The 25,928-nt window shown below is 38.5% G+C and overlaps 1 protein-coding gene across 2 annotated transcripts in view; it reads right to left on the reverse strand.

Moving 5' to 3' along the window:
- GLB1 (galactosidase beta 1) overlaps nucleotides 1-25,928 on the reverse strand; it is a 51,168-nt gene that overhangs the window by 13,609 nt on the left and 11,631 nt on the right. Inside the window, exons 3-14 of one of the 2 annotated variants that reach the window (XM_084511569.1) lie at nucleotides 17,903-18,053; nucleotides 17,530-17,590; nucleotides 16,401-16,495; nucleotides 14,945-15,125; nucleotides 13,949-14,007; nucleotides 12,934-13,055; nucleotides 12,789-12,829; nucleotides 12,193-12,305; nucleotides 8,677-8,751; nucleotides 3,427-3,516; nucleotides 1,477-1,590; nucleotides 230-361 (exon numbers count right to left, since the gene is read on the reverse strand). In XM_084511569.1, the coding sequence (XP_084367695.1) occupies nucleotides 230-361; nucleotides 1,477-1,590; nucleotides 3,427-3,516; nucleotides 8,677-8,751; nucleotides 12,193-12,305; nucleotides 12,789-12,829; nucleotides 12,934-13,055; nucleotides 13,949-14,007; nucleotides 14,945-15,125; nucleotides 16,401-16,495; nucleotides 17,530-17,590; nucleotides 17,903-18,053 (1,234 nt within the window). The remainder of the gene's footprint in view (nucleotides 1-229; nucleotides 362-1,476; nucleotides 1,591-3,426; nucleotides 3,517-8,676; nucleotides 8,752-12,192; nucleotides 12,306-12,788; nucleotides 12,830-12,933; nucleotides 13,056-13,948; nucleotides 14,008-14,944; nucleotides 15,126-16,400; nucleotides 16,496-17,529; nucleotides 17,591-17,902; nucleotides 18,054-25,928) is intronic. The other variant, XM_084511570.1, reaches the window with a different exon arrangement.

The following is a 25,928-nucleotide window of genomic DNA, read 5'->3' on the forward strand; positions in this document are numbered from 1 at the left end:
CCTGAAAGTCTTGTGGGTGACACTTTGTCTAACAACACATGTGAACCAACAAAAAAAATGTCTAAGTTCTTTATTCCACTTTGATATCTGTGACCAGAAAACTCACATGAAAACTAGTGAGGAGTTATATTTTGAGGTAAAATTACACCTGTGTAATCCTGATCATTTTGCTGTTTCTAACCCATGTTTTATAACCCATAAAAACATTATCCAGTTAGATTCTACTTACCTTGAAGTCATTATTGTATCTACCATAGTTGACTCGGCCCATATTCTCTACCAAGATATCCATATTTGCTCCAGCCTTCCCAGTTATATTTATCATTAGTGATTTATCCCTTTCAAGGATGCCTTGAAGAACCTATATGAAGTACATCGAAAGAAGAAAAAAAACGTTGAACCAACAAAACTCCATCATTTGTCTCTTCAAATTACATGAAGATAAAGTAGAGAAAGGAAACAAACAACCAAAAGTAAAGTATATATTTTCCTTTCCTCCTCTTGTATGCAAACACATACATACACAATCACACAAAAAGCAGGTTTGTCAGTATTTCTATTCCAGTACATCTAATGGATGTACTACTAGGCGCATCAGCTGTATTCATCTAGCTGATGACATCTCTTTACTTAGTTAAATTAACTAAATCAACTTTTAGAATTCTAGTAGCTTTTGATTCACAAAAAGTTCACAGATTTAACCTGGTGACTAAAAAGATTTTGCAAGTGTCAGAGATTAAAAGATTATTCATCTTCCATTTAAACTCACATCAATATTTAGCTTTATTTGTTCTCATTCTAACAACATTAGGAAAGAAGAACTTGACATGGTCATAATGGTGACGAGAATCAGCACTGATCACAAAACAATTAAAAAATGGACTATCAAAGTCCATGAATTACTATTAATTCTTATTAAGCAAGAACAAAACACTATTTAAGGAAAGAAAGGCAAAGTTTATATCCTGTACAATATACTTTTTTTTTTTTTTTTTAATAAAACTCGTGATCAGAAGCCAGATTCATAATGTAAGATGTATGCTAGGGCTTCTACTCCCCCCAGATCCCTTCCCCTCTCCAAGGGGGGAAAAAAAAAAAAAGTAAAACATCCTTAAAAACACTGTAGATAGACATTAAGTGTATACATCATTACTGCAGTTCAAAAGCCTGAAAGTAAGCCCTCTTCTTCTATCTTCTAGCTATTTTTTCAATGAAGTCATGAAATCTATATAAACATTCACATCCCAAATGTGGAAACAATTACACTTTCCTTAGAGGAGACAGATAAATACTCATATTTCCTGAAATATTAGGAACATTTAGTATGAATCTACAGTATACTTCTTTCATCTTATTAAATAATTTTATTTAATAAATTTGTGTTAAGATGTAGAAAAGAGAAAAAAGGCAGATTGTATTCATCTATCTCATGAAGGCCACTCGTGGCAAAAATATATGCCAGCAAACAATGTTTACCCCATCCACGGAGACATAAGCACGATCATGGACTCCATTTAAAGGTGAAGACAGTTGTGTTGGCTCTGTACAGTTTTTTGGAAGCTTAGTTCTGTATAGTACGAACCCAAAATACTAAGAAAAGAAAGAAAAATCCCCAGATTAATGAACCTAGTTATTCTGTAGCTTCAATTCAGGTCAAGAATTAGACATATCCCACATTCCTGCCTACACACTCAGATTGAAACATCAACTTTCATTCACTTCAGATAGCATCTATCAGAGATACCAGCTTCAGATTAGAGTTCACTTTGACCTTTAAGCTATGGGTATAAATTCCAGTTTCCATTTTTTTTAACTTGTTTCTTCAGTACATTTACATAACTTTAAAAGACAAGGGTCTTGGCTGCAAAGGCATTTCCTCAATAAAAATGGAAGTTAATGACTGACAGCATCATTTCTTCATTAAAATTGATTAAAATATTTGGAAAATCCCTTCATAACTGATTTTATATAAGAAATTTCAAAGTGCACTTGTCAACTGACATATTCATCAGTTCGATATTGTTTATTTCACAAATTATCTGCTTTACATCAGGAACATTTCAGAGTATTTTTTCATCGAGTTCCCCATCAGTAAAGAAAAAAGTATCAGTTGTTAGATATTTTTTCTCAGCACAAAAGTGAAACAAATTAAAACCAAGAAACAATCGCATTGTCAGTAGCCACAAAACCATTTATCTGGATTAGAGTATGACAGGAAGAAGAGAGAGTAAACCATTTCCAATCCACCATAATTACTACAATTACATTACATTTGTAACAAGGTGCCCAGAAAAATGAGAAAAAAAGAAAATAAGTGGACAGAACCTATGCAGCACCACTGGCTGCCCTCTCAGCTGTTTTCCTAAATAGGGTACTAACAGTGGGAAGGGCAGAGGATGAGAGAAGAGCCAACATCCAGCTAATATGTCCTACTAGCTGCAGTTTCTCTCACACCTCTCTCTATTAATGGCTTGGAAGGGAAAAATACAAGCTTTGAATCTTTACTTGACTAATGCCTTAGAAAATGTCATAGCCATCTGCTGAACTGCATACTCTCCCTTTTCTCCCTCCCACAGCTACCATCATCATCACATTCTCTCCACTTTTTATTACAGCTGCAGGCAGGCAATCAGCACTGATACTCCACTCTGTTAAATTCAGCACAGAAGTGATCAGGGAGCCATAAACCCTTAGTGGAAAAACAGAGTCACTCAGCAGCAAGGGAAAGATCTTTTACTCTGAGGAAGTCATCAAAATTGACAGGGAAACTGATGCAGCGAGACACAGAACAGAGGAGAGAATGGGAGTCAGCAGAAGCCACAGAAAAATTAAAAAAAAAATCCTATCTCAGATAGTAGGGTGAATGCCTTTGGCAGGGGGTTGCAATTCCACAGGTTGTTCCTTTATCACATTCCCTTGACCCACCATGCTTTTACTAAAAGAAAAAGATTAAAAATAAGTAGGGGGCCCACAAGTGTCAAATGGACTATATTTAACAACTCCAGGCTCCCTGACCGGCATGAAGAAAGCAGTGCTTCAGCCATTGTTTTCATTCTGATAGAGGAAATGAGAGGAAAATGACGAAAAAAAGGAAAAAAATACTGAAGAAAAAGGTTGTACAAGATAAAAAAAAAATAAAATAAAAATCTCATAAACATGAAAATCAGTACTTCAGGGAGAAGACAGATAAAGGAGAAAGCTGGGACACCAGATATATATCTACATTCATGAAAAGAGGAAAACCTTAGAGCAGTGACAAATATGGAGAGGTCTCCTGTTCAAAAATCCTGAACACCTTTAAAACACTATTACTTCCTGTGCTGAGGTAAGGTATAAGACACTGGACATACAGGAGCCATTCCACAGAGGGTTGTTCAGATAAATTTGACAAAATGGCTGCAAATTACCTACCAAAGGAATCCTTACCTGCTTTATCTGAACAAAGGTTAGTGGGTAAGTGCTTTTCACTGGTCCAGCAGGTGACAGCCTGTCAAGAAACTCCACCACAGTGCCCACCTGCAGCACATAAAAAGCAGATACATGAATGTCAATGAAATTCAATCTAAAGATAACACCTTGCCAGATAGCTACATCTCTCCAATAGGAAAGCAAAGAAATCCTAAGTCCTTACATCACCTTTACAGGCACATTAATAATACAATACAGTACACAGAACAGATGAAATCTGAAAAAAAAAAAACAATGTACAAAAGAATGTTTTAAAAATCCAGGCCCTTTAAATTTTCTATGCTTTTGTAAAAGTGACTCATTATTTAATGAGAACTAACCCATAAGTTTCTCCGTAACATTCTATAGGCAAACACTATAGCTCTGGACAACTAACAAAAAACAACTACATTATTGAATTTTTACTCCATTATACATTAAACTAAGGAAAGTAGTGATTTCCAGCGACTTACTCTAGAATTATTCTGAGATAATTAGAAATAGAATTTGCTTCCATCAATAGTTATCCATGCTGAATTTACTCTATTTAGTCTTAAATGATTTTAGAAACCCTAAAGCTGTAATTTAGTGTCATACATGAGTAGATGGACTGATTTTAGTGAGACTGGCAGCAAGGTATAGGCTAGTCACATGGTTAAATACCTTGCTCAATAAGGATTTATGTACAATTACATTGCCTTTTGTTGCCATCTGCAATTTCCTTTCGTGATTAGTTTTCTACTCATCTACAATTCTTTCTCAAAGTCCACTATTAATGTGATATGTTAGTCAAGATGCACACAACATGCCTAGTATCTTACAAACTCAAAAAGTAATTTGTATTCATGTTTCAAACAAGATCTCAGTCTGTTTCACCATAAGTATTGTCACTTTTCAGTGTTAATTACAGATCAAGCATTCAAAGCATTTCCCAAATGCAGATTTGCTTTCAATTACTTATAAAATAACAACAACAACATTAAAAAACAAAACAACAACAACAACAAAAAACAAACAGGCATTTAAAATAGTGAAAAACTGAATATTCTACAAACTTCTTAGGTTACTTCAATAACAGAACTATTAAATTTTTGCACAGGACATATGAAAATAAGCACTGGTGAAATATTAAAATATACACTATTTTGTGTAAAATCCTTCAATAAGCAACAGAAGTCATCCTGAATCACCTGTGGACATGAAATTATTTCTTCAGTATATGCACATAGATCTAAATGGACTTTTTTAGTGAACTTGTCTCAGCTTTAATGAGGAACAAGAAAGCAGGAAGCGATCATAAGCACATGAAGAATAATAGTGTAATGCCATCACTTCCTGGACGTTGGATCTCCTTCACTAGTCCGTAGCTAAGCACCTTCACTGTGGCAAAAGACTGTCAGACAAATGATAGCTTCCAAATTTTTGATGAAAGTAGCTTGCTTCTCTGTTTTCATCTTAAGAACTTTACTTAAAATAACAATTGGTTTTCAAAGAGTAAAATTCCCCAAATGCTCAGCATCTGCAATGTTAAACTGTAATGCGGGACCCAGTAGGCCACAGGAGATTGAATCGCTGGCATCTCTGCAGAGATGGTTATCTTTGCAGAGACACTGACAGAACTGATAAGATAGAACCGAGCAAAAACCCTACAAATGTTCATAGTCTAGGCCCCAGGCAGACAACGAAATTAAAAATGAACATAAGTGATGTTAACTTGCACATAGTCACCTGAATGACCTACTAACTGGCAATGAGTGCTGCTTTGTGCCTTGCTGAACTAAGTATTAGCTTGTTAAGGTGTCTGTCTCACTTTCTTTTAAGATCCTGCTATCAAGGGGGCTTCTGGTTTTCACATAGGTAGACCACATATGATTCATTTACATACTGGCTTGGTAGAAAGTCATTTCTTTGCAACTTTAATGGATTATTTTTCTTCACTTTATCACTCTGAAGTGTTCTGTACAGAAAAAAAAGCAAGATCTGGTTTTGCTGCAGGTTCTTAATGATTGCTACTTAGTGGATAATCAGTATCACAACAGAAATAGTAAATTAAAAAAAATTACACTGTCAAGAATTTTTAAAAACAACCTGTAAAAACAAAATACAAAAACCCCACCAACAGATGACTAACAAATGACAGTAACACTTTTGGAACCTCCAGAGGAAGGTCTTCAAAGTGAAAGATTAAATATGAAAAAAATGAAATAGCTCCAACCAGCAGCATCCTGTTTGCTTAACCCATTTCTACCCTGCAACTCTGCCCCCAGCTCAAACATCTCTGCTGCTTGCTATCCTACTTGCTATTGCCTGAGCTCCCCACAGTCTAGTAACCATGTACAACTCCAGAACCTACCAGTTAGCAGGCTGCACTGCTGGGGCAGGCATTTCCTTGTAACCAAGCACTCCTTATTGCCCACCAAATGGTGACCAGAAACAACCACCTGCTCACAAGCCTGCACTGCCACCAGGCACACTGCAGGTCATAGAATCATAGAATCACAGAATATCCTGAGTTGGAAGGGACCCATAAGGATCATCTAGTCCAACTCCTGGCACCACACAGGTCTACCTAAAATTTTAGACCATGTGACTAACAGCACGGTCCAATCGCTTCTTAAATTCAGATATGCTTGGTGCAGCGACTATTTCACTGGGGAGCCTGTTTCAGTGTGCAACACAACCCTCTCAGTGAAGAACCTCTTCCTGATGTCTAGCCTAAACCTCCCCTGCCTCAGCTTAACTATGACTCATTAATTTGCCTACAGAGAGAATGCTCCCCATGTTCTGGGTCTTAAACCCCATCTTCTTGCTCACATTTCTTGAGCGCATCTACTGCCATTCTACCTTTGCCTGCACTCATTCCCCACCTTCAACACTTCTTTTCCACCTCTGCAACAAGATTTTTCCTCATTGCCTGCTTACTTTCCTCTTCCATAGCAATGTCAGTGTCCCCAGACATCTCTTAATGGATTTTATTACCTCCAGAATCATTCTTTAAAATCATTCAGTAGCTCTGGATGAACATCTGCCTGATCAGGGAATGGCAAAGCTCAAAAAAGCAGTTAGATGAGTATGGGCAAAGATCTCTTTTCCTCAAGTACATGTCTTAAGCAGCTGATCAGGTACTGAATTGTCACAGAGTATCTGGTGGAAAAATTTAGAGAGCAACCTCCTCTGGTTTCACGAGTCTCCGTTCCCTCTTCCTTTCTGCAAAAGGGTCACAGGAGGTGGTTCACAGCAGTGGATTTGACACTTTGCATAGCAGACTAACTGCTGAACCCCTACTGCACAACGAAACTTTCACATAGTGCCTATTATAGCACTGTCACAACGATATAGCAGGAAAGATTACTATTATAGAATCATAGAATATTTTGATTTGGAAAGGACACCCAAACACCATGAATATTTTGAATATTCCCCCTCTGACACATTCAAGCTTCTTCAAACAACAAGGTGTGTCGGACCTTGTCACAGCAGTGTGAGAATGCATCACGGAGTTGAGAGGACAGCTTTGACCAAGACAGTACAAACCCTCTGTGATTTGAGGTTTGTTCCATGTTGCAGTTTAACCAAACAGAGCAGTAAACAGCAGCTGCAGTTAAACAGTGGGTTTGCAGAGCAGAAAACAGCTTTCATCCCATTACACAATTCTAGAAGCTTTTGGTACAGATGGCAACATATGCACAGGCAATGATAGGAACCTCACACCTGTGAGTTTAGACATGCCATCTTGCTTCCTAGGACTGGTGGGAACAGAGTAACACACTACTCCTCAAACAATGAGGAAGTGTAGTAGGTGACAGGGCTTCCAGTGATAGCCAGGTCAAAGCTGTGATATTTGAGCAAGTCATTTGTCCCAGCTTCTCCTTTTTAAAGCAGGTTTCTGACTCAGCTGCCCTGCAGCTTTCTGTTCCTGAAGGCAGGAAAGAGAAAGTCTTTCCTGCGAAATTGGACAGCCCTATCTGAATGTCATAATCCGTGAGAAAGCAGAGAGTCAACATCTAATTGCAAGGCTCCCAAGTGTCTGCAACCCACGACAGCAGCAGAAGTGGCGGGTGCATAGATAACAGCATATAATTAGTCACTACCAAATATAAGCCAGTTCACTGAAACCTCATACGGCAATCCTGGCCTAAAAGGTCTGAAGATACTCAGAGGTAGTTGAAAATGATATAGATCTGTGTCAGCTTCACTGGTGAATCACTTTTACAAAAAAAAAAAAATTATTCCTGCCCACCACTTGAGTAGGATGACTTGAAAAAGCCCGTAAAGCCTTATCACTACCAAATTTTGCAACATTTCAGCTGCAGCGCATAACAGATCAGATATATCATTGACTGAAATGTCTGTCAAATTATCAGTACAAAATAGAAATCAAAATGTTATGAAATACAGTATCCAGTACACCGACCACAGTAATCCACCATCTCAAAACAACTAGATTGCAAGCAGCAGAATGAATAAAGCCAAGTTCATACCTGTTTGTTTGTCTCTTCAATCCCCTAAACCACATTCTGCACTCACTGCAGGACACTAGTTGTCAACTATATTTCACAGAAGCATTCATAGCACTAATTGATGGTGCTACGGACAAATCCCAGCTACTCATGTGCTGACCAGTTAACACCTCTGTTGTCAGAGGGGGATCTAACAAGGTTGGGGTCTGCACACTTTTCCCTTGACAGGAAGCCAATTTCTTTCAGTAGCTACAGATTTTCAGAGATCCTGCAAGAAACTATATTGAAAAGAGTTTCAAATGTATTGAAAGTGTTCCACACTTTAAATTTACAATTCAAAGTATTTACCTAAAAGGTACATAGATCCTACCCATTTATTCACCCTTAGAGGCATCTCTAGCTACAGAAACATACCTCTTGTGCTACCATTTCGCCAGCTACTTTACAAACAAGAGTTTTCAGACAACTATGATTCTCTTATGTTAAGAATATATTCACTTCAGTTCAGTAAAACTTCACATACATACAGAATATAGTAAAAATTATGTTATCTGAATATAAAAAGATATCTATTCATTTTCCATGAAGGGCATGATTTTTAATTCCCAAGCTCTGTTCTCTCCTTCCTGACAGTTTGTTTTCAAGGTTTTCCTTCCTATTTTGTACAGTACCTAGAGACTGCCATGATACTCTCAAACAATTTTTGCAAAGAAGCAAACATGCAGCATTACAGAAAGATACACTTTGCATATTACAGATGTTAATTTACCTTTTGCAAGTGAATCTTCCCATATGCAAATTTAGATGTTGTTGGAGGGATAATACCTTCTGGTAACTGGTTATACTAGAAAGGGAAAGAGGAAAAAATGCACATGAAACTTAAATATGAATATGTTTTAAATTAATTCTCATTTTCTACTTTACAATTTACAGAAGTAGAACTTTAGATAGAAGTAGATAATCTCACTAGTGGATTACACCTGCATCTAGCCTCAAAAGTAAGTTTAAAAAAATTCACCTTAGTTGTTCACATCTAGTAAGCTTAATTTTTTAGTAAATACTCACCTAGAGGTAACCATAAAGAAAAAACAGCAGCGTAGGTAAGGAGCTGCAAAGAATCAGTGTTCTTGGAGCCCTCCTGTGGCTACAGCTTGCATTACCATCTCCTACAGCCCCATCCCAAGTCATCCCCAAGTCAATGGGAGCTTGAGTTAATGTTTCCAAGTCTGTAGGGCAGTATTTCCACCTGACCCTTCCGTCTTCCTTTAGTGGCACTTCCATAAGGGAATTATTAGCTTCGTGTGGCTTTTTTCAGTGTTATACTCCATGCACAGCATGTGCACACGTACCTGCTAATCCATTACTGCCTGGGCTGATTTCTTTTAGAATTGCTTGCAAAAAACTCACAGCCAGCAGAAAACAACTTTGCTAGTAGCTACCAGGCTGCTGGGGCACCCACCACTCCCCAGTAGCTCAGAACACTAAAATAAGGAGGCTGTAGAAAAATTCAGAATAAGACAGTCTTAATAGCTTCAAGTTGCTATCCTCACATACCATATAAGCCACAGCCAGTTTGTCAAACTGACCCATTCATTCAGTTATGCTTCACTTGCCATGGGCCCTCAGGGGACATACTGAACTGCTGCAGCCTTTACCCCATGCAGTACACACCTCCATGCTGCCATAATCCTGGTACTGGATCCTGCATTGGCAAGCAATACATTTGACAGCCTCAGTTTATGGAATTTACCACCTCTCACCCCACCTGTACGCATCCATCTGATGCACTTCTCTCATCCCAGGTTCTGGTGCCCCCATCAGCTTTCCAGGCTGCAGAGCTCCACATCAGCTTAGACAGCAGACATGGTCCCACCTTGCCTTGGCCTGTATTCACATATTCTCCCCCACAGCCAGGCATCAACAGACCTATTTGCCAGGCTGTTTCAGAATGCTAGCCCAGCAGGAAGCTATTGCAGAAACAAAAATATGGAAGTGATTTTAAAAATAAAAAGAGTCCAGGGAGACCTGAAGCCTCAAAACCTATAGCAGCAGGCAACCATAGCCTCCCCCACAGCTCCACAAACCCATGAGCAAACCTCTGTAGCTTCCCTCTGGTGCTGGACTAGACAACTACTTGTCTACTTGTGTTTACTGCGTGCCCTACGGCTCTGGCAATAACCACCAGAGATCAGCTTACTGCATTTCTAGAGAGAGGAGGGGCAAAGGATGACCACTGCTTTCTTGGACACTTCTAAGCAGAGGCAAATATAGACAAGAACTCTCTGATATGTACCCCAGTCCCCTCCTTTCTGAGCCTACAGCCTTCTTACCTTCTTCTCATACTGTCCCCTTCTCCCTTTCCTCCCACTATTTGTTCCTTGCTTTATGCCTACTCTTCCTATATATTATTACAATTACTAAAGGGACACTTTCAAGTTAAAATCAAAGTTTTTTCATGAAGTATAATTTGCTGGGCTTAGACGTGGTATATCCAGCACAAAACTCATGCTCTAAAGCTTGCCTCTGCACCAAGACAACTTTTTGTTTAGTTATTTTATTTTTTTAAACAAATAACTGCAGTATAATTCCCAATGCCCTCGTGCCAAATCTCAATTATGAACTGATGAAAGCCTGACTGATATTTCTGGTAACAGGTTTACCTCTTCCTCTCTGTACTTGAAAATAATCAAAACAGTCTTCTTAAAAAAAACTGTATTCACCCAAGACAAGAAATCATAAGTAGAAAATTACAGCCCAAATGGTAAAAAATAGAAAATGCTGCAGCAATTGAAATAGTGGTTTTTTTTTAGATTGAAAGCCTTCTTTATTACATTTACTACCCAAAAGAAACAGTTAAGGAAGATTCAAGTGAGCTAGTCTTGTAGCACTACTAACATTCTGAATGCAGTGATTAGTTACAGGCAACTTCATTTTCTTTTGTCAGCTTCACCTCAAACTACAGAGTTAATAGACTATTTATTATGGGTTGAGAAGCCACAGCAGAGACAGGAAAGCTTCACCAATATCCTATGGATATTGAAGGCTAAAAGATAAAGAAACCACACCAAAAAAAGCTGTACCATGACCCAACACACCTTAGTTTACGCTGAACGCTTCGGATCTTATCAAAGCTATCTCATTGCACTAGAACACTACTTAAATTTTTGATAGGGATCTTGCCTTGCAGAAAACAACTCAAAAACAGGAAGTTTGGGAATTCTTCTCTTGAGAAAAGCTGCCTCAAGACACTATGTTCCCCTTGAAAGGATCTCAAAATTACCCCATGAATGGAAAGCTTAGGGATAATGGAGACATGGTAGAAAATACTCCACAGCAAGCCTTCTACAGGTAGGGAGATAAAGGTATGCTTTACCCTAGAAACAGTGTAACAATTTCAGGAGACCTACTCCCATCAAAAGGGTATCTCCTAGTGCACATGAATGTTTTTGACATGCAAAAGGACAAAAAGTGTAAGAGTTAGCCTTGAGATTCCCAGGGACTTTTTTTAAGCCTTATCTGAACAGTGTCGAATGCAAGTCTCTTCAAAATCCAGATAGAATTTCCATATTTCACTTCAAACGCCAGTTTGTAGAAATACCACCCACTTCAAAGCATTTTTACAGCAAAGTCGGTACCACCCATAATCTACCATTTGTGGCATCACAAAAGCAAGATGTTTTCATTTGGATAAGCATGCTCCTTCTTATAGAGACGCAGAAACACAACATGAAGCATGACAGGCAGCCAAAGATCAAAACTGCAGCACTACAGAAAACTGCAGCACTACAAAAGCTGACACCAAGTGACCAGCCTGAGCTGAATAACTGATCAATCCTGCAAGGGAAAAGCCCTGCTCAGTCCTCCTCCATCTCTACTCTCAGACATATGCTTCCTGTGTCCCTCTGCTCCCCTTCCACCAGCACTGGTTCTCATCTGATCAAGTAAGGCAATTCAGCTTACTGACCTCAGATTGAAAGAATACAAACCCAGCAATAAAGCAGAGTTGAATCATCTCAGTGTCAGACTTGCAACTGGATCCCTTCCTCTGAAAAGGAGGGAGCCTTTGGGACAGTAGGGAAAACCAGAGAGGTGCAAGATCTCCCCCACTCCTTTTTTTTAAACAGCAAACAGTTGAGATGGCCTAACCACCTTATGCCAATTTACTTCCTTTACCTACAGAGAACAGTAAATCCAGAAGCAAATGAAAACAACACAAGAGCAAGTGTTTGCAGTACACCCAGAATGTTTCAAAGAACCACTCTAAGCATAACCTTGGAACACTCACCATACCAATGACTTCCCTCAAGGCAAAATATTTTTCAGTCAGATCCCCTGCTTCACTCAGTGGAGCATCATAGTCATAACTAGTGGGCTGTGGCATATAAGGCATATTAGCACCTAAGAGAGGTGGGTAAAAAAGCAATAAAAATGGTGAAAAAGTTGTGGTTGTCGTTGTTTTCTCTCTCCAAGGGGTTCAACTTTCAGAATTCTCTCAAGTCACAACCAGACTGTACCACATTTTTAGATTCAAAGTAGACTTTGGCACTTGGGATTCAGCATAGAGAATATATTCCCTGTGGAAGACAACATCCTTCTGAGCTCACACTACTGTGTTACACAGGCTTCAGAAATATTCTGGAGAGAAACAAATGCATCCACCTTTCAAGTGTTTCACAGTATTGAGTAAAGCAGAAGTACCCTTTGCAAAGGTAAATACCATGCCAGTTTATTAGAACATGCTGGCAACAGACAGAGAACTGCTAATGCAGCCATCTTTTACCACGTGCAAGCAGGCATAGCTTATTCTTTTACAGAATATGTTACTATCTAACACATAAGCAGTTCCCCTATATCACCAGAATCATTTAAATTATTTCTTACCATTCCAATAGGCAAAGTTAGTTCCACCTATAAACATGTACCTAAAAACAAACAAACAAAAAAAAGCCATCCAATTAAATCTGGTTTTGCTGAATTGGAAAAAAAAATCTTCCCCCAAATTATCATCTACTGAACACACACTTACAGGTTAACATTAGCACCACATGCCAGGATTTCATTAAGTGTTTTAGCTATGGTTTGTGCAGGCACAACAGAATGACGGTGCCCCCAGTGATCCAACCATCCAGTATAAAACTCAGAATTAACCTGAAAGGAGGAAGGGCAAAAAAGGAAGGGAGAACATGAAGAGGAAACAAGAACAATGTGAGTTAGTTACTAATTGTAATGGAAGGAAAAAGGTACCTTGACTCATTTTAGATGTTTTTAAATTACTATAAATATAGCAGAGTATACATTAAAAACAGTCCTTTTCAGAAGATAACTCAAAGAGAATAGAGAATCATTTAAATAATTTTATGTGTACACTTTGAAAATGATTGCTTAAGTACCAGAGAGTACGTATTTCCTTAGAACCCATCAAACTGAACATGTTGACGCTAAATGCTAAGCTTAGATGTTTGGCACAAAAAATAAATGATGGAAGGAATATGTCCTCTTTAGATTAATATATGTAGACCAGATATAACGTAAAATAAATCTTTCAAACACTGAAACTCTGTTCTAAATAATTTCACAGCACAAAGATAAGCTTGTACCCTCACAGTCCTTCTACCTTTGTGAAAATGTCTTCCAGTGATCTCACATCCCATTATAGCTTGTGTAGAAACTCTAGGGTAGCTGAAAACAGGAAGCAACTTTTAACCTGCCCTTTTAATTTGTCTTTTAACTTCCACCCACACATGTAGCTGACTAACTCACATCTAATCATACGTACTGTTTCCGCTGCTTTGTAAACATTTGTCTTAGCAAGGAAAAATACTGAAAATTAGTATCTTCTAAGACTGTACTAATATTTGCAGAACAGCAGTTAATGTGGATTTGACCTACACACAGAAAAGCTCTTCAGTTCAGTTTTCTGACTGACATGGAAATGACATCTTTGTAATTATGTCCTTAAGAAACTGTCCACTGTTGCCAACTTCTCTATTATTAGCCACTAAGATTAGGAATGATAAAAGAATTTAAGTGAAAAGACATACCAAAGGGCCTGTAGGTTCACTGCTCCTTTGAGCTAGGAATGCTGCTGTGACATTGCCACCTATTAACAGACGGAAGTAAAATTGAGTTGCTACATCCATGACTTTTGCAGTCCCCATTTTACTGAAACAGGTTTCTCATCTCCCTTCCAACACCTAGCAAAAAGAGAGACAAGAACCTTACTTCAGAAAATACAGGAATCTATACACTTGATTCTAGTGCTCAAGTTGCAGAACTTAGTTAAAATATATACATAAATGCATACATGATGAGGCCCTGGGCAACCTGATCTAGCAGGTGGCATCCCTACCCATGACAGGGGGTTGGAACTTTAAGGTCCCTTCCAAACCCAGCTATTCTATCGTATCATCTATGACATATGCAAGCATGCACACACATCTCTGCTTTTAAGACACATCCTCTGAAAAAACAACTCTTCTCAGAAATGACATCCTGACAACATAAAACTGACATGTGACAGAATTACTACTCAGACATTGGAAACTATACGCCTGGGCTTGTGGAAGCAAGATGATGGGAAAGAACAAAAGCTAGGCAGTCTGTAAAGAGGAGTTTCACCTCTGAGCAACCATACAGGCTCAAGCACAGGGACTTGAAATTACTTCCGTGATCAGCTCATCATCTCATAAATGATATACATGAAGGAGTTTCAATCAAATAAATTTCAATCCATTTATAAGAAAATGGATTCCTACTAGATATTATCTTTGACTGTAGAGAGAATAATGCATATTAGAAGCTACAAGACAAAAAAGAAAAAAATTATCTTGGGGTTTGTTTCTTGTGCCTTAAGCCTATTTTGTCAAGTCTGTGCAGTATATGAATGTCCACAGCATTTGCTCTCCTGTTCTATCAAACGGGCACACACTATGAACACACTATGGTTGCCTGGCCATTCTTCAGGCCTGTATCACTGTAAATTACAGCAGTGTGCACATTTCTGATTAATTTTTTGGTAACAAACAGCTGTCTCCAACCTGGAGCAAAGTCCACTGTTGCGTAAAAACCCTGAAGAGCTCCACATCTCAAGTAAAGCTGGCTTGCACCATCAGTTGTGAACAGTACCACCTCATCCCCAAGATGCTGGCGAAAGAGCTTCTGAAGGAAACGTAGATAATCATAGTCGCAAGCAAAGTAGCTTCCATACTCATTCTCTACCTGCACAGAGAAAGCAAGTCAGTAAAGCAGTAGCCAACTTAAGTCTGCATCCAACTCCAAAAAAGGCCAAATCCACCCCTCCTCTTCCTTTGATAGCAATGCTGAAAATGCCACTTGAATTCCAGACCTGAAGAATAACAAAAGGGAATACTTGTAGGCACTCATTCATCTCACCCATATCTTACTGTGTCACTGTGTGGAGGTAATTTTCCTACAAAATCAGCTTTCAACTCCACATAAAATATCTACCCTAACTAACTACTTTGCAACAGTAATCAAAGAATAGTCCCTATTCAAAATGAAGAGCTATGACCTACTTCCCAAAGAGAGCAATAAAAGCATAGAACAGATCTTATAACATGATCAAAACTGCAGTGGAACTGGACTTCCAGAGCAGAGGTATATGAATAAAGCTCTGCAACAGACTCAAAAGACTGAGGGGAAAAAGACAACCCTGCTGCTAATGAGAGGTACATATCCTGCCCCTTTCTTAAGGGGATTGCCTTTCAAGCTCCAGATCCAATGCCACACACACCTGAATGCTATTTCTGAAACTTCTGTTATAAACATCTTATTTCCAACTCAATGCTTTCACTGAATAGAGATAACACATTATTCAAGAACAATCATCTTAGAAAAAAATTTAAGAAGAGTCTCCTTCTTAAGAAGAGTCTTCGAGCAAGACAGGGAGTTTAAAATGAGAATCACAAAGCTTTTGTTAAGGCCAAAATGCTAAGAAAATGGAAAAAATCACCACTGCCTATCTATGAGTTTAAAAGAAACTACCCACCTCGAATGCACAGCACTGTGTCCTGAAATATTTACATCTCAAGTTATGTGCTAACAACTGAAAAGCCTAAATTTTGAAACTGTTCTTGTAACAAGTTTTAGGCTTATTTCATACTGGTTTGCTTCTATCTGCAGCAAGCCCTCCTGTCAGAGGGTTTCACATAACTAATATATTTTGGCTTTATGTGAGAACTGGCATAGGAATCACATCTTAAAAACTCCACAAGTTACCTCTATTGCTTTCTGTAATTGTGAGAAGCAACTTTGACAGAGCAGACAAGTGCACTCTGAATTCTGCAGACTGTGCATTCAGTTCTTTAGGATAAGGGATTTCATTGAATCTTGCAGCTACCTGAAGCTGCTAAGGAACTTCTGTGTACATTACTACCCAATATCCATGAAACATCCAGAAGAGCAATATAAGCATCTGTGCTGATCAGGTTTATTTGATTTTCGTAAAGTGGATTTTCATAAATCCCCTTTTACCTGCACCATGATGATTGGACCTCCGTTTTGATAGAGGTGAGGCTTCATCTTTGGCAAAAGGACACTCATCCATTTCTCTACTGCTGCCAGGTAATCTGTAATACAGAAAGTATAAATGGTTCATTACTTTTCTACTTCTTTACATTTTGTTGTTGTTGTTGTTATTGTTTTATTGTATAAGGGTACTTTTTTACCAAGTAAAATGCATAAATATAAATTTCTGATACACTTAATGTATTTAGAACATCATTTAATGAACTGATGTGCTCTTACACTTGTTCAAAAGTGTCAGCTTCCAATAGAGTTTACTAAATAACAAAACATTTAAATACTGATGAACTTTGAAAATAACCAGAAAGACTTCAATGTCATCACACAAGTTGTCCTAATGCATTTCAACAAATGCTACATCTGTACTACTCTTTTAAACAGATAATTTCTCCCACAATGAGCAGAAGTGAAGTCAGGTACAGTATGGATCTATGTCTTTGACCCCTTATTCTCTCCCCAGTAACCACATTAATATCCTGTCTCATCTTATCTTCACACATCCTGTCCATGACCAGGTAGCACATAAGAGTGTTCTAACTAGCTCTGGAATTACATGCACACTGACCAGGCAGGAAGAACCCTGCAAAGAGGAGCCAGCTGACTGCTGAAAAATTGAAAAACTCAAAGCTGAGAGTTACCTGCCTTTTCTTCAAAGGTAACAATACGTATCTCGTTACCAATTTTACAAAACTTGTTTAATAGGTTTGAAACATAACAGTTTTGAAGTTTGGTTGAAACTGATGGTTGTTTCAGAAGTTCTTCAGAAAAGGTCTGGAAATCGAGGAATGAAGAAGCAGAATGCATTATTTGTACATTCATTTTCTTAGCAAATCAACTGCTGAGAAAGCACTGGGTCTAGGATAAGAAGCATCTACAAGAACCTGAAGGACTAAGTCCTACAATTCTGTAATCACAGAAGATGCATGATTTTCAACCCTGTTTTGTTTATTCCACCTATTTATTGAACACACAATTTTTAGTAACAATCTTGAAATATGAATTACCTGGAAATAACCTCAAACAGCAAGTCAGCTTGCTGCTGAATTATATTTTTGCCAGTCCTTTCTGATGCTCTTACCTGTATCAGAAGACCTGAGAACAATAGATTCTTTCTCCAAAAGCCATGCTGGAAGACCTCCCTGGGAAAAAAAAAATCAGAACCATTTCAGTGATTGTTTTTAGGATATAAGAAGAATTCAACATGTTTTCAAAACATGTACTGAAACTGAAGATTTGTTTTACATAAGCAAGTCATAATTTCCCACGGAACAGCACAACTACTAAGCTGCATTGTAAGAAGTCACTTAGGACATGCGGGTTTAAATACGCTAAACCAAGAGTCTTGTCTAGGACACAAGTATGTTTGTCTACTTTAAGACAGAAATACTTGCATTAGATTTGCTCTAGAAACAAGATAGTTGTAACAACATAGTTGTAACAAAAGGCTGTACCATATCCCATTCTGCACAGATGTAAGGTCCAGCTCTCAGGATCACCAGCAAGCCAGTTTCATCAGCAAGCTGCAGGAAATATTCCAGATCTCTGTCACCGGAGAAATCATACACACCCATCTGGGATTCATGGTAGTTCCATGGCACATACCTATAGAAAGAGAACATCATTTTCCATTAAGAAACTAAGACTAAACCAGAATTCCAAATAATTATTTGCACTACACACCCCAGGAATCTGTAAACCTGGTCCAAACTGGTCTTCAGATCAGTATAATACAAAAAGAATTCTAGAGTACTTCCTGTGGCAGAAGGTATTAAAATGAATAATAAAATAAGGCTTATTACTTTGCACTAAGTCTGGAGGAGTCCATATTCATCCAAGAAAACATTTTGGTACCACCATTTTGAAATCATAACATCTATTCCAAAATATAAGTAGTTAAGAGTCAGCTGCCAGTAATATAGTGGCAGTAGATTTGCGCAGAGATGAATACTCACACAAGTAGTGGTTAGAAATAAGCTTACAGGAAGAATCATGCAGCCCTTAGCATATTTACCACGCAGTGTACAAGGGCACACCAGCTTGGCTGGCAGGTTCATACTGTTGCCACTACATAGACCTTCAAAATGTGTAAGCCTCAAATGATACTACATCTAGGTCCTAAAAGTCTTCACTGACCCAAAGCAATGCAGGTTCTGGAAAAACAGCATGGGATGAATGGTCGTAGAAGAGGATGCAAAAGTGCTTGGAAACCTGGACAAAGTTGAGCCTCATTTCAACCAAGTAATAAAGTAATAAAACTGCCAAATAAGCAGATCAGGATTTGAGAAAACGCTTCTTCCCTATTTCCAGGACTCCAGAAACCACAACTTCAATGCAGAATATCTCCCAGAAGATAAAAATACTCTCAGCTGCAAGATAATAAAGAAATATGTTACCTAACAACTATTAGGAGTACTGTTGTATCTTATAGCCCTTGCAGAAGGGCAATAAGAGATTTGCCTTAGGAAAGTGCTAAGTGGCAGTCATAGCAGGGACGGACATTAAAATTAAGGTTGGATACAGCTTAAATAAGGATTCGAGAGAACAGGAAAACTCATTCTCCGTGCATTTACTTTCTGCACCTAGGTTCGTGACCCCTCTAACTGGACTGGTGCTGCTGCTCCATATAGTGCAGACTTGAGAAAAATTTCTAAAACCAAAACTGTGGTTAGTCAAGCAAAGAACCTCTTAAGCAACACTTTTCTTATTGTTTAGGTTTGTTTTTAGGTTCCACAGTTAATTTTGTAAGAACTACCCAAGAGGAAAAGAAAGTGCAGAAAACACAGCTTTCAACAATTAAGAAAAACAGGAACCCTCACATGAACACAATATTGAAAACACCACACTCAGAAATACATACACATGAACAAATACAAAAAAAAAAAAAAAAAAAAAAAACACGCTTCAGTATATCATTAACATTAGTTAATATTTCCTCACAAATGCCAGAACCTATTTCTTTGCCAATCTAATTGTTTCCAAAGTACTAAATTAACTCACTTTTTTTTTCAGAACAAAGTAAATGTGCACAAACCACATGAAAATACATTCAACATTAATTTGGTTTTGTGCAATTTACCTAGATTTCAAGCAGCGGAGCAAGCTGATTGGTGATGTTTTAAATCAAAGTAGATTATTATTTAAAACAAATGACCAACTTACCTCAAAAAAATCTAGTACCATGGAGTATCATATTATACTTACTTTCCCTTTCCATTATACCATTATCTAGGTTATCACCATGGAATAATTTTGGCTTGCTTTCAGCTCTAATAGCTATGTTATTTTCAAAACCATTGCTTTGAAATACAAAATTCTTCTGTACTACCTATATATGCCTTATAATACTGTCTTTCTTACAAAGCAGAAAAAGAGAAGTGAGAAAATATTCTAAAAAATTACAGGCCAACCTAACTCCATGCCTAGGAAAAATGCCAGAAAAGCTACTGAATGATTTGTATCTAAAAATTAACAGTGATGTGGTAAACAAAACGGACTTGTGGAGAACAGATAAACTTAATTTCATTCTTTCAAAAGAAAGTTGGCCTAAATGATTAAGGAAAAGGAGTGATGTATCTTGACTTAGCAATGCTTTTGGTACCTGCTATCTGACGTTCCTATAAGCAAACAAGAAAAAGACAGGCTAGTTGGTATGAACGTTAGCATCAAATAAAAAATAACCACAGAATAACAACAGACTTCTTTTTTTTTTTTTTAGGGGTGGTGGGCAGGGGGGGAAGAGGAATCGGATATTTGGTGGAGTATGCCAAGTCTCTTTGGTAGGTTTAACAACAGCCAAAGCTTCTGTTGAAATCTGGCTGGTATAATGCACAGTGTTTTGCTAAGAAGCAAAGGCAGAGCAATCTCAAGTCAATCAGCAAACATGACTAATGTTTATTATTCATTAATGAGCAACAAGGCCTGCTATCAACAAGAACTTTAGAGTTACCACTTTCTACTTCTCTCTTGCAAAGAAAAAGGCATAGACAAAAGTATAAAATGAGAAGGAAGATATAGGGCAGTGACACTAATAGGAAAAAGGAGTTGCAGTTTTTACCATAAAATACCATCTGACAATGAATCTTTGTCAACACTGCAATAGAGATAAATCTCTATCTGGGTTGAATTAACATGCCTATTTATATAGCAACTCATTCACTGAAAAATGCTTCTAGCAGAGCTGCACCTGTTTTAGCTAAATAAAGACAAGTAGGTATTAACTTCATTACAAGTTTTGCACCAATTAAAAGACTTGTACAGAAAGACAGCAATTCTTTATACACTTTTCAGACTACCGAACAAGTTATTTATTACTGGTAAGTAAATTATAGGTTAACACAAAAGTATTCTAACTGCACTTTAACTACACCTTTTAAACTGTAATTCATGAAAATACGGGAACATTTTTAGGAGTTTATCCTAGTAACAAGCCTGAAGGTCTAAATATGCCCAATGGTGGCTGAGATGGAAACAGAAGGGATTCTCAAGCTCCCTTACACTCAGTATGGAATAAGACAGAAAATTATTCCAGAAATAGTTTTAATGCATGACCCATGCTGTCTCACAAAGACAGAAAAAAAGGCAAATTTTAGTGGAGAAGAAAGTGGAGAAAAATTTATGTGAAACGCTACAGAACAAACCGTGATATGAAAGCATCTCAGAGACTGTTTTAAAAATTGTTACGAATACATTTAAATCCCTTGATATATTTTCTACAGCTAGCTATGACCTCAAATCATTTTAGTTCAAAACTTTTAGTTTTAGCAAAATATAATTCCTATATACCATCGTAGAAATGTATCGTCAGTTCCTAATAATGTACTGCAATAGCCACAGAATTATGAATTTATAAAGGAATGTGGCATTCCTTTTTCAAAACTGAAACGGTATTTTTTCATTTGAGTAATAGCACTTGCTCTCCATTTACATACAATTTCTAAGCTTTATCCTATAATCACCTTTCTCTTTAAAAGTCACAGGTTTTTCTCCTGTGTTTCAGAGATATGCCAACAGACAAAAAATACCACTTTTGCTACCATAGAGTATAGTATATTTATCTCTGTAATACCTGTGGGTTTGTTTCCACATTGTGTAAAATTAAATACTGGGTACTAATTTCATAAGTAATAAAGCAGCACTTTAAATATACTAGTTAAATTAAACATTTTTATAGATTAAATTGTGCTTTTTTTTTTTTTAATGAGCAGATATTCTAAACAGCAGCTCTTTCTTAGAGAAAGTTTCTAGATATTTAGTTTCTTGGTTGTTAGTCAACAAATACAGTAAAACAAATAAAATGCCCAAAATTCTTCCATAACTTTGTAAGCCTGTAAAGTAACTGCCGATTTTTGCAGAAACCTTCTCCATTTTCCAGTCCTGTAAATGCTTAGTTCCATTCTCCATTTTCCAGTCCTGCAAATGCTTAGCTCCATCTAGTGGTTCATTATTGATCTCTTCCATGAAGAACAAGAGAAAGATGTTTCCAATAGTGTCTGTTTCTAGTTGGCAGATCACAGTTCAGGAGCTGAACACAAGGACATTTGGGTAGCCAGGTGCCTCTGCATGCTACCTGCGGAGATGGGGAAGGGAATTCCTAGGTGCAATACCTCTTCTTCTGAAATGTCACATCAAGCACAGCATATTTTATCCTGCTATTTGGAAGGTCTAGGACTTGATACTTTCAGCTTTGAGTAAGGTCAAGCTTCCTGTCACCTGTTTTCTCATATTCTGTTATTTCTTAAGATCTTTGGGTCCAGAGGAGGGCCTCAAGGATGATCAGAGGGCAGGAGCATCTCTATTATGAATTAAGCTGACAGAGTTGGGGTTGTTCAGCCTGGAGAAAAGGCAGCTCTGGGGAGACCTTACAGCAGCCTTCTAGTACAAAAGGGGGCCTACAAGAAAAATGGAGACGGACTCTTTATCAGGGAGTATAGTGATAGGACAAAGGCTTTAAAATATTTTTTTTTAAGTAGATTTAGATTAGATATAAGGAAGAAGTTCTTCACTGTGAGGGTGGTGAGACACTGAGACAGTGTTATAAATGAAAATACAACTCAATCTGAATTTAGTAATATTTATAAAAGGCAAGTAAACAGTGCTGGGTGCACAGGGAGTCTATGCTCTACCAACACGCACACACTAACATTGAACTTTCTAAATATACAGAGCATTGCTTTTACATATTAAACCCAAATACACCTATACATATGTACAATCAGAAAAGGTAACAATCAATCCTGTAAGTCTATTACTATTAATGTCCATGACAGGGAGCATAGTTGGAGTTGGTAATCCTAGTTGAAGTGCTCCCATATCTTCCATGACTTTACAGTCTCCATATTCCATTCCTTTTCTTGATTATAAACACCGGAGAATTCCAGGGCTAGTCGTGGGAACAATATGTCTCCCTTTAAGTTGTCAAGCAACTCAGCCTTCGGGCCTTATGTATCCTCTTCTTCCCGGATCAAAGGGAAAAACACCTCCAGCGGTTAAGGCATGGATGCATGGATGTTTCTGGGATGTTTCTTGTCATGGATGACAAGGTTGCAGTGGGATTGCTTGGCACCTGGCGAGCAGTCTCTGAGGCCTTAAAGAGCCCTGTGGGACCACAGTCAGAAACTTGTGGTTTGCCAGATAGTGAGGGAGCTGTGGGCTCCTTTACTGGTCCGACTGCTACGCCATGGGCCCCTCTGCTGCTATAGCCATCGAAAGCCTTTGCTGTTCTGCCCCCTGGTGACCTGGACATGCCTTTTGACCCAGGCCTCGTTGGCCTTGAAAAGGAGATGGATATGCTTTTCTTCGATCCGGGAAGAACGGGATACATAAGGCCTGAAGACTGAGTTGCTTGACAACTTAAAGCGAGACATATTGTTCAAAAGGAATGGAAAATGGAGACTGTTAAGTCATGGAACTTAAAGGATTGTTTGTTACCTTTCCTGATTGTAGGCATGTATAGCCATACTTGGGTTTAGTATGTAAAAGCCATGTTCTATATATTTAGAATGTTTGATGTTCATGTGTGCATGTTGGTGGAGCGTAGACTCCCCGCTCACCCAGAGCTGTTTACTTGCCTTTTATAAATATTCTTTTATATTACTAAATTCAGACTGAGTTGAGACCTCATTTATAACACAAGAAAGAGATTGCTTGAAAAAGCTGGAAATGAAGTGAGGGCATTGAAGATATATGGGGGTTGTCAGGTGAAGTATGGGGTCATTCCCATAAATCAGTGACAAAAGTGAAGTATAAAATGCTATAGATCACTGGAGTCACAGAGTCACTCTCAAGACCCAGACATCAAACAATATAATTTTTAGGTCTGTTTGATTACTTTTATTAGAGCAAAATAATTTTTACATGGGCATTTCCAGCAACTCTGTCCTAACATTCCTGAGCAAGTGTGTTATTTAATCCTGTTGGCTTTATGTAGCAAGAGAGAACTTGCTTGTTTGGTTTAATAAAAACAAAACAAAGGAAAAAAAGTCAATGTACTGTCACAACACAGGGAAGAGTTCTATGGGAAACAAAGACACGTCTCAGAAACCTAAGTTTGAAAAAAAAATTCCTTTTCTGACATCTCTCCATCTCTTCTCCACATACCAGCCCACACTAATCACGCCTCCAAGCATACAAAGTAACTCTGCAATTTTCAGGATAAATGAAACACAGGTTTCAACTGAGGGGATGCATAGATGGTACAATGCTCCCACTGAACAAACTGCCCCAGTCTACAGGCTCTGCACTGTCAGAGCCAGCACTACCTACCAGTCCATAACATGCAAGGAGGCTGTTTCAAAAAAGAATCACAGAATCATCTAGGTTGGAAGAGACCTCCAAGATCACCTAGTCCAACCTCTGACATAATGCTAACAAGTCCTCCACTATACCGTATCACTAAGCTATACATCTAAACGTCTTTTAAAGACCTCCAGGGATGGTGACTCCACCACTTCCCTGGGCAGCCCATTCCAATGCCTCACAACCCTCTCAGTAAAGAAGTTCTTCCTAATATCCAACCTAAACCTCCCCTGGTGCAACTTTAGCCCATTCCCCCTTGTCCTATTACCAGGCATGTGGGAGAATAGACCAACCCCCACCTCACTACAGCCTTCTTTAATGTACCTGTAGAGAACAATAAGGTCGCCCCTGAGCCTCCTCGTCTCCAGGCTGAACAAACCCAGCTCCCTCAGCTGCTCCTTGTAGGACTTGTTCTCCAGACCCCTCACCAGCTTCGTTGCCTTTCTCTGGACTCGCTCAAGCATCTCCATGTCCTTCTTGTATTGACGGGCCCAAAACTGAACACAGCACTCGAGGTGCGGCCTCACCAGAGCCGAGTAGAGGGGGGACCTAATCACTTCCCTAGACCTGCTGGCCACACTGCTTCTTATACAAGCCAGGATGCTCTTGGCCTTCTTGGCCACCTGAGCACACTGCTGGCTCATATTCAGCCAACTATCAACCAATACTCCCAGGTCCTTCTCTGCCAGGCAGCTTTCCAACCACTCATCTCCCAGCCTGTAGCGCTGCTTGGGGTTATTGGGCCCCAGGTGCAGGACCCAGCACTTGGCCTTGTTGAACTTCATACAGTTGGCCTCAGCCCATCGGTCCAGCCTATTCAGATCCTCCTGCAGAGCCTTCCTACCCTCGAGCAGATCAACACACACACCTAACTTGGTGTCGCCTGCAAACTTACTGAGGGTGCACTCGATCCCTTCATCTAGATCATCGATAAAGATATTAAAGAGAACTGGCCCTAGTACTGAGCCCTGGGGAACGCCACTAGTGACCGGCCTCAAACTGGATTTGACTCCATTCACCACAACTCTTTGGACCTGGCTATCCAGCCAGTTTTTAACCCAACGAAGCTTATGCCAGTCCAAGCCATGTGCAGCCCATTTCTTGAGGAGAATGTTGTGGGGAACAGTGTCAAAGGCCTTACTGAAGTCAAAGTAGACCACATCCACAGCTTAAGAAGCTTCAAACCCTGCAATTAATTTAAAAAGAAATAAAACCATACATGGTTAATTGCAAACATTGCTTGAAAAGACTGTGCCTATATACTTTTCTACCATTCCTCTTCCCTTGCCACAGAAGCTTTGGCAAAAATAAGAAGAATTGGCTAAATTTTTTTCCCTCAGTTTCTAATTTTTTTTCACCAGTTGCAATAAGGACTCAAACCTCAGAAGAAAAGACAAAAATGATGGGCTAATGGTTGGGTAGACACAACTGAAAGCAATTTAAACTTATTTTTAGGAGGTAGTGGAGTTGGTTTTGTTTGGTTCTTTTTTGTCGTTTCATTTTGTTTGTTTTTTTTAAGAAAAAGAAGTACCCCTCCTATGCAACTATTTCCCTAAGTTAAAACACTTCTGGTGAAATAGCTTTAAATATTACTAAAGCCTTTGCCAACATTTTCAAGGCTTCAAGGCAATATAATTTAGGGTATATTAGATCTTTACAGTCCTCTCTCTAGCCTGCCTCTTG

Source organism: Aythya ferina, assembly GCF_964211825.1.
Source record: "Aythya ferina genome assembly, chromosome: 2".
Lineage (NCBI taxonomy): Eukaryota > Metazoa > Chordata > Aves > Anseriformes > Anatidae > Aythya > Aythya ferina.